This window comes from Salvelinus namaycush, chromosome 24 (genome assembly GCF_016432855.1).
Source record: "Salvelinus namaycush isolate Seneca chromosome 24, SaNama_1.0, whole genome shotgun sequence".
Lineage (NCBI taxonomy): Eukaryota > Metazoa > Chordata > Actinopteri > Salmoniformes > Salmonidae > Salvelinus > Salvelinus namaycush.
In genome coordinates, this window is record NC_052330.1 from 28,166,493 (window position 1) to 28,180,368 (window position 13,876).

Genomic DNA, 13,876 nt, shown 5'->3' on the forward strand with positions numbered 1-13,876 from the left:
ACACAGAGACAGGAAACAACCACCCACAATCCCCAACACAAAACAAGCCACCTTTATATGATTCTCAATCAGGGACAACGATTGACAGCTGTCTCTGATTGAGAACCATATTAGGCTGAACACAGAAACAGACGAACTAGACACACAACATAGAATACCCACCCCAAATCACGCCCTGACCAACTAAACACATACAAAACAACAGAAAACAGGTCAGGAACGTGACAGTAGGCTTATTTGGAAGGGACAAGGCATCTATTGATGACTCTGTACTTTCAGTGAAGAATTTGTTTTATGACAATCTCGACTTGTGTACACTTCCCTGTAGACTCAATGTCAGGATTTTGTGTGACAGTTACTGATCAATAAGTGATTAATAAGTGATGTGGAAAACTGTTTCTTTGATGAAAGATGCAGGTTACAACTCCATGAATTTAGCTGTATATCACTGACCCATCCAAGGCTAGCCTCTAGCACAAACAAGCTCTGCCTCTCTATGTCTCCATGTGACATACTGCCAGTGGAAAATGTTATGTCACAGAGACAGAGAGAGTCGCCATGGCACCCGTCCAGCCCAGGCATTATTGGTTGTCCTGTGTGCGTTGTCACTCAGCATGCCATGTTTAGAGCAGAGACTAGAGAGATGGCAGGCCATCCAGCCCAGGGTTCCGTCGCAAATAGCACCCTGTTCCCTATGGGAAGTCTCCATGGATGTTTATGTTGTTGTGTTATAGCACCCTATTCCCTATGGGAAGTCTCCATGGATGTTTATGTTGTTGTGTTATAGCACCCTATTCCCTATGGGAAGTCTCCATGGATGTTTATGTTGTTGCGTAGTAATGGTCATGGTCTTATGATGGTATCCACCCAGTCTCTACCTTTCATCCACTTCCAGTTAGCATGTCACTAAAATAGCAATATAGCTGTTTGAAAGATATCCTAACTGTTTCAGATGATGTAGGCTACAGTGAAAGCTTTTATTCTGACATGTTCTCCTGTTATCGTTGTTAAGAGAAAGAACATCTCAGAGAGTAGAGTGATTTACCACAGACAGGGTTGTTGTCATTCTGCTTGTATAAGCCTTGTTCCATCCAGAGCCTGATCATGGCCACTGCTGTTATGATTGTGTGAAATGGCCTCCATTATGAGTGTGACTGCAAAGTTAATGTGGCCACAGCGAGCGAGGTCTCTGCATCTCTCTCTCTCTCTGCAATTCTCTCTTTCTTCATTCCTCTCTCTATCTGTCTATCGCTTTCTCAATTCAATTCAATTTATTGGCATGGGGAACATATGTTTACATTGCCAAAGCAAGTGAAATAGATAATCTCTCTCTCTCTCACCCTCTTTCCTTTTCCAATCTCTCTCCATCCCTTGGCTGTGCTTGTGGCGTTGTTCACCTGTGCTCTATTCCTCTCTACCCCACTGACATCCGCGTTTACTAGGCCAGCTGTGGCTGCCTGAGCCTGGGTCTATATACAGTGGGGAGAACAAGTATTTGATACACTGCCGATTTTGCAGGTTTTCCTACTTACAAAGCATGTAGAGGTCTGTAATTTTTATCATAGGTACACTTCAACTGTGAGAGACGGAATCTAAAACAAAAATCCAGAAAATCACAGTGTATGATTTTTAAGTAATTAATTTGCATTTTATTGCATGACATAAGTATTTGATCACCTACCAACCAGTAAGAATTCCGGCTCTCACAGACCTGTTAGTTTTTCTTTAAGAAGCCCTCCTGTTCTCCACTCATTACCTGTATTAACTGCACCTGTTTGAACTCGTTACCTGTATAAAAGACACCTGTCCACACACTCAATCAAACAGACTCCAACCTCTCCACAATGGCCAAGACCAGAGAGCTGTGTAAGGACATCAGGGATAAAATTGTAGACCTGCACAAGGCTGGGATGGGCTACAGGACAATAGGCAAGCAGCTTGGTGAGAAGGCAACAACTGTTGGCGCAATTATTAGAAAATGGAAGAAGTTCAAGATGACGGTCAATCACCCTCGGTCTGGGGCTCCATGCAAGATCTCACCTCGTGGGGCATCAATGATTATGAGGAAGGTGAGGGATCAGCCCAGAACTACACGGCAGGACCTGGTCAATGACCTGAAGAGAGCTGGGACCACAGTCTCAAAGAAAACCATTAGTAACACATTACGCCGTCATGGATTAAAATCCTGCAGCGCACGCAAGGTACCCCTGCTCAAGCCAGCGCATGTCCAGGCCCATCTGAAGTTTGCCAATGACCATCTGGATGATCCAGAGGAGGAATGGGAGAAGGTCATGTGGTCTGATGAGACGAAAATAGAGCTTTTTGGTCTAAACTCCACTCCCCGTGTTTGGAGGAAGAAGAAGGATGAGTACAACCCCAAGAACACCATCCCAACCGTGAAGCATGGAGGTGGAAACATCATTCTTTGGGGATGCTTTTCTGCAAAGGCGGACAGGACGACTGCACCGTATTGAGGGGAGGATGGATGGGGCCATGTATCGCGAGATCTTGGCCAACAATCTCCTTCCCTCAGTAAGAGCATTGAAGATGGGTCGTGGCTGGGTCTTCCAGCATGACAACGACCTGAAACACACAGCCAGGGCAACTAAGGAGTGGCTCCGTAAGAAGCATCTCAAGGTCCTGGAGTGGCCTAGCCAGTCTCCAGACCTGAACCCAATAGAAAATCTTTGGAGGGAGCTGAAAGTCCGTATTGCCCAGCGACAGCCCCGAAACCTGAAGGATCTGGAGAAGGTCTGTATGGAGGAGTGTGCCAAAATCCCTGCTGCAGTGTGTGCAAACCTGGTCAAGAACTACAGGAAATGTATGATCTCTGTAATTGCAAACAAAGGTTTCTGTACCAAATATTAAGTTCTGCTTTTCTGATGTATCAAATACTTATGTCATGCAATAAAATGCAAGTTAATTAGTTAAAAATCATACAATGTGATTTTCTGGATTTTTTTTGATTCCGTCTCTCACAGTTGAAGTGTACCTATGATAAAAATTACAGACCTCTACATGCTTTGTAAGTAGGAAAACCTGCAAAATCGGCAGTGTATCAAATACTTATTCTCCCCACTGTATATATATATGTATATATATATATATATATTAGAGGTCGACCGATTATGATTTTTCAACGCTGATACCGATACCGATTATTGGAGGACCAAAAAAAGCCGATACCGTTTAATCGGCCGATTTTTATATACATATTTGTAATAATGACAATTACAACAATACTGAATTAACACTTTTATTTTAACTTAATATAATACATCAATAAAATCAATTTAGTCTCAAATAAATAATGAAACATGTTCAATTTGATTTAAATAATGCAAAAACAAAGTGTTGGAGAAGAAAGTAAAAGTGAAATATTTGCCATGTAAATAAGCTAACGTTTAAGTTCCTTGCTCAGAACATGAGAACAAATGAAAGCTGGTGGTTCCTTTTAACATGAGTCTTCAATATTCCCAGGTAAGAAGTTTTAGGTTGTAGTTATTATAGGAATTATAGGACTATTTCTCTCTATATCATTTGTATTTCATATACCTTTTGACTATTGGATGTTCTTATAGGCACTATAGTATTGCCAGCCTAATCTCGGGAGTTGATAGGCTTGAAGTCATAAACAGCGCAATGCTTGAAGCACAGCGAAGAGCTGCTGGCAAATGCAGGAAAGTGCTGTTTGAATGAATGCTTACGAACGAGCCTGCTGCTGCCTACCACCGCTCAGTCAGATTGCTTTATCAAATATCAAATCATAGACTTAATTATAATATAATAACACACAGAAATACGAGCCTTAGGTCATTAATATGGTCAAATCCGGAAACTATCATTTCGAAAACAAAACGTTTATTCTTTCAGTGAAATACGGAACCGTTCCGTATTTTATCTAACGGGTGGCATCCCTAAGTCTAAATATTGCTGTTACATTGCACAACCTTCAATGTTATGTCATAATTATGTAAAATTCTGGCAAATTAATTACGGTCTTTGTTAGGAAGAAATGGTCTTCACACAGTTCGCAATGAGCCAGGCAGCCCAAACTTCTGCATATACCCTGACTCTGCTTGCACGGAACGCAAGAGAAGTGACACAATTTCCCTAGTTAAAAGAAATTCATGTTAGCAGGCAATATTAACTAAATATGCAGGTTAAAAAATATATATTTGTGTATTGATTTAAGAAAGGCATTGATAAATGGTTAGGTACACATTAGTGCAACGACAGTGCTTTTTTAGCGAATGCGCTTGTTAAATTATCACCCGTTTGGCGAAGTAGGCTGTGATTCGATGATAAATTAACAGCCACCGCATTGATTATTTGCAACGCAGGAAAAGCTAGATAAACTAGTAATATCATCAACCATGTGTAGTTAACTAGTGATTATGTTAAGATTGATTGTTTTTTATAAGATAAGTTTAATGCTAGCTAGCAACTTACCTTGGCTCCTTGCTGCACTCGCGTAACAGATAGTCAGCCTGCCACGCAGTCTCCTCGTGGAGTGCAATGTAATCAGCCATAATCGGCGTCCAAAAATGCTGATTACCAATTATTATGAAAACTTGAAATCGGACCTAATTAATCGGCCATTCCGATTAATCGGTCGACATCTAATGTATATATATATATATTGAAATTATTGGCACCATTGATAAAGATGAGCAAAAATGACTATATAAAAGAAATAATTCAAATACTGAGCTATGTTGTTCAAGTTTTTGGGGAGATTATATTATTTTATACTAATACAATTGCTCAGAGAAAGATATTTAGTCTAACAAGTAATACATTTGTTTTATCAAAAAGGTAGAGGTCAAAATTTACACCTCTGTTTTCAATGCCTTTCAATACCTCACCTTGCAAGGATAACGACACTGAGCCTTTTCTCAAATGTTTTATGAGATTGGAGAACACATTGGGAGGGATCTTAGACCGTTCCTCCATACAGAATCTTTCCAGATCCTTGATATCCTTCGTCTGCACTTATGGACTGCCCTCTTCAATTCAAACCACAGGTTTTCAATGGGTTTCAAGTCCAGAGACTGGGATGGCCATTGCAAAATGTTGATTATGTGGCCAAATAACCATTTCTTTGTGGATTTTGATTAGTGCTTGGGGTTATTGTCTTGCTGGAAGATCCACTTGCGTTTTTAGCCTTCTGGCAGAGGCAACCAAGTTTTCAGCCTTCTGGCAGAGGCAACCAAGTTTTCAGCCAAATTATCTTGGTACTGGGTAAAGTTAATGATGCCGTTGACCTTAACAAGAGCCACAGGACCAGCGGTCTAAGGCACTGCATCTCAGTGCTAGAGGGGTCACTACAGTCCCTGGTTCAGCAGTCTAAGGGACTGCATCTCAGTGCTAGAGGGGTCACTACAGACCCTGGTTCAGCAGTCTAAGGCACTGCATCTCAGTGCTAGAGGCGTCACTACAGACCCTGGTTCAGCGGTCTAAGACACTGCATCTCAGTGCTAGAGGGGTAAGCAGAAGCAGAAAAGAAACCCACACCTACTGTAAAATATGGTGGTGATAAAATATAAGTTATGGCTATTTTCTAATGAGCTGTCCGTTATCAGGGGATATTAACTGGTAATTCATAGAGACATTGTGTGTGTTGGGTCATCATCACGTTGTTAAGCGAAAATGGGCTGTTATAATATTCACAGTGCTATGTGCTCTGTTAACAATTATGAAACTGAGCATATCAGTTTCAATTCCAGGCTACTATGACCAGTACCTGCCACTACCAGGCTACTATGACCAGTACTTGCCACTACCAGGCTACTATGACCAGTACCTGCCACTACCAGGCTACTATGACCAGTACTTGCCACTACCAGGCTACTATGACCAGTACTTGCCACTACCAGGCTACTATGACCAGTAACTGCCACTACCAGGCTACTATGACCAGTACCTGCCACTACCAGGCTACTATGACCAGTACTTGCCACTACCAGGCTACTATGACCAGTACCTGCCACTACCAGGCTACTATGACCAGTACTTTCCACTACCAGGCTACTATGACCAGTACCTGCCACTACCAGGCTACTATGACCAGTACTTGCTACTACCAGGCTACTATGACCAGTAACTGCCACTACCAGGCTACTATGACCAGTACCTGCCACTACCAGGCTACTATGACCAGTACTTGCTACTACCAGGCTACTATGACCAGTAACTGCCACTACCAGGCTACTATGACCAGTACCTGCCACTACCAGGCTACTATGACCACTACCTGCCACTACTAATTCTCCATGTATTGCTCTTTTTTCTGTCTTGTTTTTTAACCAATGCATAGCCTCCATATCAGATAAGGACAGGAAGGGAAAGGATCAGATAAATGAGGGCTTAAAAGTAGATGTTTCACAGTCAGTCAGTCCAATTGTCCTGGTCCACTTCTCTCTAGAGCTTTTACATTTTACATTTAGGTTTTAGTCACTTAGCAGTCATTTTTCCAGAGCGATTAAAAAAAATGTTTTCATAACCAAGTGTTTCATAACTGGATATATTCTCAGGGAGGAATAATCAGCAGGAGATGCACAGTCTCTCTTCTCCCTCTCTTTCTCTCTCCCTCTACTCTCTATCTTACCCTCTCCATCTCTATTTATGTGTTGCTATCTCTGGCTCTCTCTATCTCTCTCTCCCCGCCCCTCTCTCTCCACTTCTGCAGGTCTTTCTTTCCCTCTCTACTGTCCTGACCCTCCTGACTGAACAGGGACAGGTACTGAACAGGGACAGGTACTGGACAGGGTAAGGTACTGGACAGGTGCTGAACAGGGACAGGTACTGAACAGGGACAGGTACTGGACAGGGTAAGGTACTGGACAGGTGCTGAACAGGAACAGATACTGAACAGGGACAGGTACTGAACAGGGACAGGTACTGGAACATGGACAGAAACAGGTACTGAACATGGACAGGTACTGAACAGGGACAGGTAATGAACAGGAACAGGTACTGAACAGGGACAGGGACAGGTACTGAACAGGGACAGGTACTGGAACATGGACAGAAACAGGTACTGAACATGGACAGGTACTGATTAGGGACATGTGCTGAACAGGAACATCCAGACAGTTCCAGGCTATATGGAGCACCAGGGCCAGCCCTGTGAGGGAGTCACTTTGAATTTGCGCATGCTGCATCACAGTGTGCATTACATCCTGGCAGTGCCACACACCAAAGCAACATTTTCACAACAATTAGATCTGAAGTGATTAGTCTGGCAGTGGCACATCCCATTGTGTTGTATGTGTTTTGAGAGTTGAGCAGGGCTCCCCAACACCTCTGCTCCTGCTATCAGATAGGGCAAGTAGAAGGTCTGCTCTAATGAATTAGCCTGGTCCCCTGGAGAACCCAACCAAAACACAACCTCCCATCTAGATTACAGAAACTCATCATATTCTACATAGTGTTTCTTTGTAGCCCATTAGCCTCTACCCTGTCCATCTGTGTATTGCTTATGGATGCACTGTTTGAACCACAGCCTAAAGTAAGTCCAGGAATAGGGATATGGTTCTGTGTTAGGGTTGCAAAAAAAAAATCCAGGTTTGGAGATTCTTGGAATTAAGAGGGAATAAGCAGGAAATACAGAATCTTCCAATCAGGATTTCTGAAAAAACAGGGAATTTGGGGAATGTTTCTGGAATGTTTGCAACCCTAATCTGTTTTTATTCAGCACTCAACAAGAAGGGTAGAAGTTAATAATCTCTTAAGGATCCAACCCTTTTTTTAAATTGTCGCCTAAAAGGACATACCCAAATCTAACTGCCTGTAGATCAGGACCTGAAGCAAGGATATGCATATTCTTGATACCATTTGAAAGGAAACACTTTGAAGTTTGTGGAAATGTGAAATGAATGTAGGAGAATATAACACATTAGATCTGGTAAAAGATAATACAAATAATTTATTTTTTATTTTTGTGCCATCATCTTTGAAATGCAAGAGAAAGCACATAATGTATTATTCCAGCCCAGACGCAATTTAGATTTTGGCCACTAGATGGCAGCAGTGTATGTGCAAAAGTTTTAGACTGATCCAAGGAACCATTGCATATATGTTGAAAACTGCCCAAATGTGCCTAATTAGTTTATTAATATATTTTCAAGTTCATAATTGTGCACTCTCCTCAAACAACATGGTATTCTTTCACTGTAATAGCTACTGTAAATTTGACAGTGCAGTTAGATTAAAAATAATTTAAGCTTTCTGCCCATATCAGATATGTCTTTGTCCTGGGATTTGTTTTTGTCACTTACAACCTCATGCTAATCACATTAGCCTACGTTAGCTCAACCGTCCCACGGGGGGGGGGGGGGGGGGGGACCGATCCCAGTGTAGTAAAGAACTTTTACATTTAGGGACATCATCCTCCCTAAAACAGATGAACAAATGAATGATTTGTTGACGATGATGTCCTTGAAATGTGACGTGATAATAAAAATTCTGGAACTATATGCTAAGATTTAGGCAGAATTATAAATTATATTATTGAGTCTTTCGGAATGGCACTAAACAGTCTTTTGTTTATCACCAGACCAAGCCTTAGTGGCTCATAGGGCAGGAGCCTATCTCCTGTTTCTGTAGCGTGAGGCAGCTTGATGTACACACCCTGGACAGGACGCTAGCCTATCACAGGGCTTTACCCCCAATCTATCTCCTTAATGCAATAGCTTGGAGTGCCAAACGGAGATGCATCAGGTCCCATTTTTGGTATGACTCGCCAGGGATTGAATTCACAGCCTTCTAATTTCAGGGCGGACGCTCTAACCACAAGGCCGCTGAGTCGGCAGAGCAGTGATGTAGTGGTAAAGACATATGTGGGTAAACTCACCGGTGGCGGTGAAAAAAGTAACACTCCCAATACTTTTAATTAATTTTTCTGCAAAAGGTGGGTAAACTGTTTACCCTCCACTACACCACTGACTGTGAGCTTAGAGGGAGGAACACTCAAGGTGTGCATCCCAATTGGCACCCTATTCCCTTTGAAGTGCACTACTTTTGACCAGACCTAGTGTGGAGTCATTTCAGACCAACCTTTTTTGTTCCGGGGACCACCAAACCACCGTTCGCGGAGTCGCAGCATTTTTTTACATAAAATATCTTAGCTGTCAATTTAAGAGTCCGTTTTATCAGTGAATTTAACAGATTAAAAGCTTACAATATCATATATACTCCCAACAGTTATTATTTCTGGAGAAAAAAGTATAATCAAAACAAAAAATATATCCTTAAGAAAAGTCAGACCACTGCTCTAAAGTAGGCAGGCTCTGTTTAAAGTAAATGGCTGGAAATGGCAGCCTTTTATTTATTACATTTTTTTACCTTTATTTAAATAGGCAAGTCAGTTAAGAACAAATTCTTATTTACAATGACGGCCTACCCCGGCCAAACCCAAACCCGGACGACGCTGGGCCAATTGTGCGCCGCCCAATCACGGCCGGTTGTGATACAGCCTGGTATCAAACCAGGGTCTTTAGTGATGCCTGAAGCACTGAGATGCAGTGCCTTAGACCGCTGCGCCACTCGGGAGCCCCGAGCCCTTTTGAGAGCTTAATCATGTTAAAACACCACAATGTTCCCTCTGATGAATGGAGGATTCTCCCTGCTCCCTCCTCTCCTCTCACTCCTCTTCTCCTTTTTCTATTCGCCTTGCCTCTCACCTCTCTCTCCCTCTCCCCGTCTCCTCTCCACTTTTCTCCTCTCCTCAGCTCTCCTCCTCCTCTTTCTCTCTCAGACTGACTACAAAGCTTAGGTCCGCATTGCAGTCCTCTGCTGAATCTCAACAATATGCTGCAGGGCTGGTATCATACACACTGAGCGTCAGACACACAATCAGAGTTGCATGCACACACACACACGGTACCATTCCACCTATTCTATTCCAGTCTTTACAATGAACCCATCCTCCTATAGCTCCTCCCACCAGCCTCCTGTGTATCAAAGGTATAGCCAGCTACATGTGATATTGTCTTGAATGATTGATTAAGCTGTCTATAAGCCGGGGTTCCCCTTCTAACTAATTCAAATGGGATCTCTTCTGTTTTCATTCTCTCTTTCAGTTTTTCCCGTACGGAGATGCATCAAAGTTTGCCCAGCATGCGTTCAGGACCTTTGATAAGAACGGAGACGGCACCATCGACTTCAGAGAGTTCATCTGTGCCCTGTCCATCACATCGCGAGGCAGCTTCGAACAGAAACTCAACTGGGCCTTCAACATGTACGACCTGGACGGAGACGGCAAGATCACACGGGTGGAGATGCTGGAGATCATCGAGGTAAAGTTCAGAGTTCAGCCCATAGAGATTAATCATGAATTATATGCTTAGTGCCAAATGGCACCCTATTCTGTATATAGTGCCATAGGGCTCTGGTCAAAAGTAGTGCACTTTATAGGGAATAGGGTGCCATTTAGGCCATTCATGTCATATTAGTGTTGGGATATTATTCATGGAAATTAGTATCTAAAAAATGTACTTTTGTTCTCCAATTTACGGCCAGGGTTTACTCTTTACTAGGGCCGGGATAATACCAATATCGCAATATGTTTTCCATGGCAAAAATGAAAACACGAAGTAGACCAAACTCTTTGGTCCTTTAAAAACCTGCTGTATGTAAAACATTGTGTTTCTATGGCTTAGAAAATAAATACATGTGACTGGATGACAACAACATAATGATGTTTGTTTCCAACATTCGGGCTGTTTTGTTTCCTTGCCAAGATACTAAGGAGTATCGTCCCGGCCCTACTCTTTACCTTCTGAATCTTTGACATTTCCTCCTCTAGCCCCAAATGCCCTCTTGTGTGCCTTGAATACTAATCAGGTTGGATTTTTCAGAGAGTGTGTTTGACCTATAAATGTCTCTACTTAAGTAAACAATGACTGAACGATCATTTCTCCTCCTCTGTTAAGGCCATCTACAAGATGGTGGGGACTGTGATCATGATGAAGATGAACGAGGACGGCCTGACGCCCCAGCAGCGAGTGGACAAGATCTTCAGCAAGATGGACAAGAACAACGACGACCAGATATCACTGGACGAGTTCAAAGAGGCAGCAAAGAGTGACCCCTCCATTGTATTACTCCTGCAGTGTGACCTGCAGAAATAGAGGAGAGGGAGGATTGAGAACCACCACGGACTGCACAGAAGATTCATGTTCCATTCAGTTTGCAGCTATTTCCACTGAAAAAAAATTATGCTTGGACTACCTTTCAATGGATTTGCTTCTTGTGTTTGAAACACTTGTGTGCATGAGAATGTTAATTTGCTATAAAATATTTACATATACACACACACACACTTACCGAGACACACCCCACGAAGATACACACGCATCACCACACACTCACTACATATTCACACCACGCACAAATATATATAGAGATATATAAATATTATTTAAATTATTTAAAATCAACTGCCAAAATGTAAAGTGTGCAATGTATTTTCCATAGATACCGTCTCAATCCACTGGAGCTTTAGCATCAGTGATGTGCTATGTTGAATTACGCTACTACTTATTGTTCTGAGTTTACTGACACTAGCTGTGTGTTTCAGATATTGAGTAATGTCAACCAAACCAAATTCCTATGGTAACGTAACTGTTTCTGATAAACCATGTATCCATTCTTATAAAAGATTAGATTTGGATAGATGAAGAGATGGATTAGTAGCCTATTCATCAAACACTTTTATTTCCAAACGTGCTTGTACTGTTGGTGAAAATAAATGTAGTTCATTTGCATGCCTTTAGGTTTCGCCTTAAAAATAATCTCCTCATTTTGCATTCTATTAGAATAATGAAGACAAAGCCTTATTAATGAAATGCAGTTAAACAGTTAAACATAAAATATAATAATAATTGAATAGGAAAAATCATATTACAGTATAGATCCTTCTACAAGTATTGATGTATGGGATGTATTTTTTGTGTTTGGTCATGACATTCTTTTTGACTGCCGTACATGTGGGAGCATGAAACTTGTAGATAATAATAATAGTTATGATGCTAAGAAATCCCTGTTGCATCTCTATTTAGGAACGAGGAGATATTGAATGTGGCATATTTAACAATGACAAAACCAATAGTCAACAAAAATATTTGTCTAAAAGAAATGAAATAAATTGAAATAAAAATAATCAGTATTGTCAGAGGAATTATCCCCTGTGAGTCATAACCAATGAGAGGTTGTAATATAAAAAGCTATCTGAAAATGAATCTCAGCCCTTTAACAATGAAGAGATTTTAAGTGTATTTTATCCTACCTACTATTGGTCCAATTCGTTTTAGTCCTATGTCATCACACCATTTCTTCAATGTAGTTCAATGTAGATACAGGTTGCATATCAATGTGCTGAATTCGACGAAGTTCCTGTCATGAGTTTATTAATACCACTCATAGGTGTAAAGAAAAAAATAACTAAGGCCAGTATAACATTGTGTTAAACATCGATCAGTATAACCTCATACTGTTTTGTCTCTCTCAGTTTAAAAAAATTGTGTTTAAAAACAATGTCTTCAAGGAACTAGTGAATGCCATTCCTTATGAACCAAGCCAAGAGGACTAAAGCCCTTAAGCCATGTGTTTTGGTAGGCTATACAGTTTGCCCAAAGTGTACCTAACGATACGCTGCTCTTTATTGTTCAAATTTTTCTACTTTTTTATTCCTCTCTCACATACTGAAGCATACAAACTGTACAGTAGCTTCTTCCTTTTCAGGTGCAGTGTATCCTATCGTCCACGCAAGACACCAGCTTGGAAATAGTCTCGGACACCTAGCCTGGTCCCAGATTGGTTTGTGCGGTCCTAGAACTCCTATTGGTTATTGTAACGGCACAACATAGGAGTTGGCCAGACGGCACAAACAGATCTGGGACCAGGCTGTAAGACCCCAGCCTGACTGGATAAGATTTAATAAATCCCCTGTACATATTAGTTTAAAGTAGACCCTGCTTGTATAAATCACTATTACAATTTGGTAACTAACTACCCATTTTGTTTCACATGCCATCTGCTTATTTGGGAGGAGTTATTTTAATCATATTCAAATTGACTGCGATGTCAAGACCAAATCCATCACGATTCCTCAAGAGATTAGGCTGACTGTCATCTAAAACTTTCCATGAACATATTTGCCCAGAAATGTTTGTACTGAAAAAAACTATTATCAGATACCAAATGTAAACAATGGCAACCATGTAAACTAAATGATTATGTTGTACATGTAGCATGTATTGTGTCCCTGATGACATGGCTGCGCTAGTCCTTGTGTTGTGATTTAAACTAATAAAATAACTCTATGGGCTGTTTTCTGAAGGTGTGAATTAGATTGCACAAAATGAAAGTAACTATACTAGATTGAGTTGAGGGGGGTTGTGATAGTATGCAGTAGTGCATATAAAACCAATCTGTATAGTTCATATTAGAATAAGCAGGCAAACCAATGGTAAACCAACGGTAGAGATTGTCTTCTTGAGGATGTCTTGGGTATAGATCTACTGCACTCCAGAACGTCTCAGCTCTCTAAATGTGAGTTGAACTGGCCTAGTGATAAATATGGTCTTAGCCATGATACAAAGCTATGTGAAAGGAAAGCAGGCTGACTAAACTGCAATACTGACTGAAAAGATCCCTGGTTCAGGATAGTGTGAAAGACCCTGTGCATTGCGTATGTAGAATTACAATAGAGCTGCTGGCAGTCGTGTGTGCCCGTCTATGAGTGACCGTGACCTATGCCTCTACTTTGACCTGGGCTGGAACCTACCTACCTACCTACCTATTACTGTTGACCTTTATGGGGTCAGGAAGAGGACAGTGCTATGACAGAAGTGCATTCATGGCCAGCAGC

General features: G+C 41.4%; 1 protein-coding gene across 2 annotated transcripts in view; it reads left to right on the plus strand.

Moving 5' to 3' along the window:
- LOC120019532 (visinin-like protein 1) overlaps positions 1–11,196 on the plus strand; it is a 28,223-nt gene extending 17,027 nt beyond the window's left edge. The window contains exons 2-3 of one of the 2 annotated variants that reach the window (XM_038962828.1): positions 10,086–10,301; positions 10,938–11,196. In XM_038962828.1, the coding sequence (XP_038818756.1) occupies positions 10,086–10,301; positions 10,938–11,135 (414 nt within the window). In that variant the 3' untranslated portion in view covers positions 11,136–11,196. The remainder of the gene's footprint in view (positions 1–10,085; positions 10,302–10,937) is intronic. The other variant, XM_038962829.1, reaches the window with a different exon arrangement.
- Positions 11,197–13,876: the final 2,680 nt, after the last annotated feature.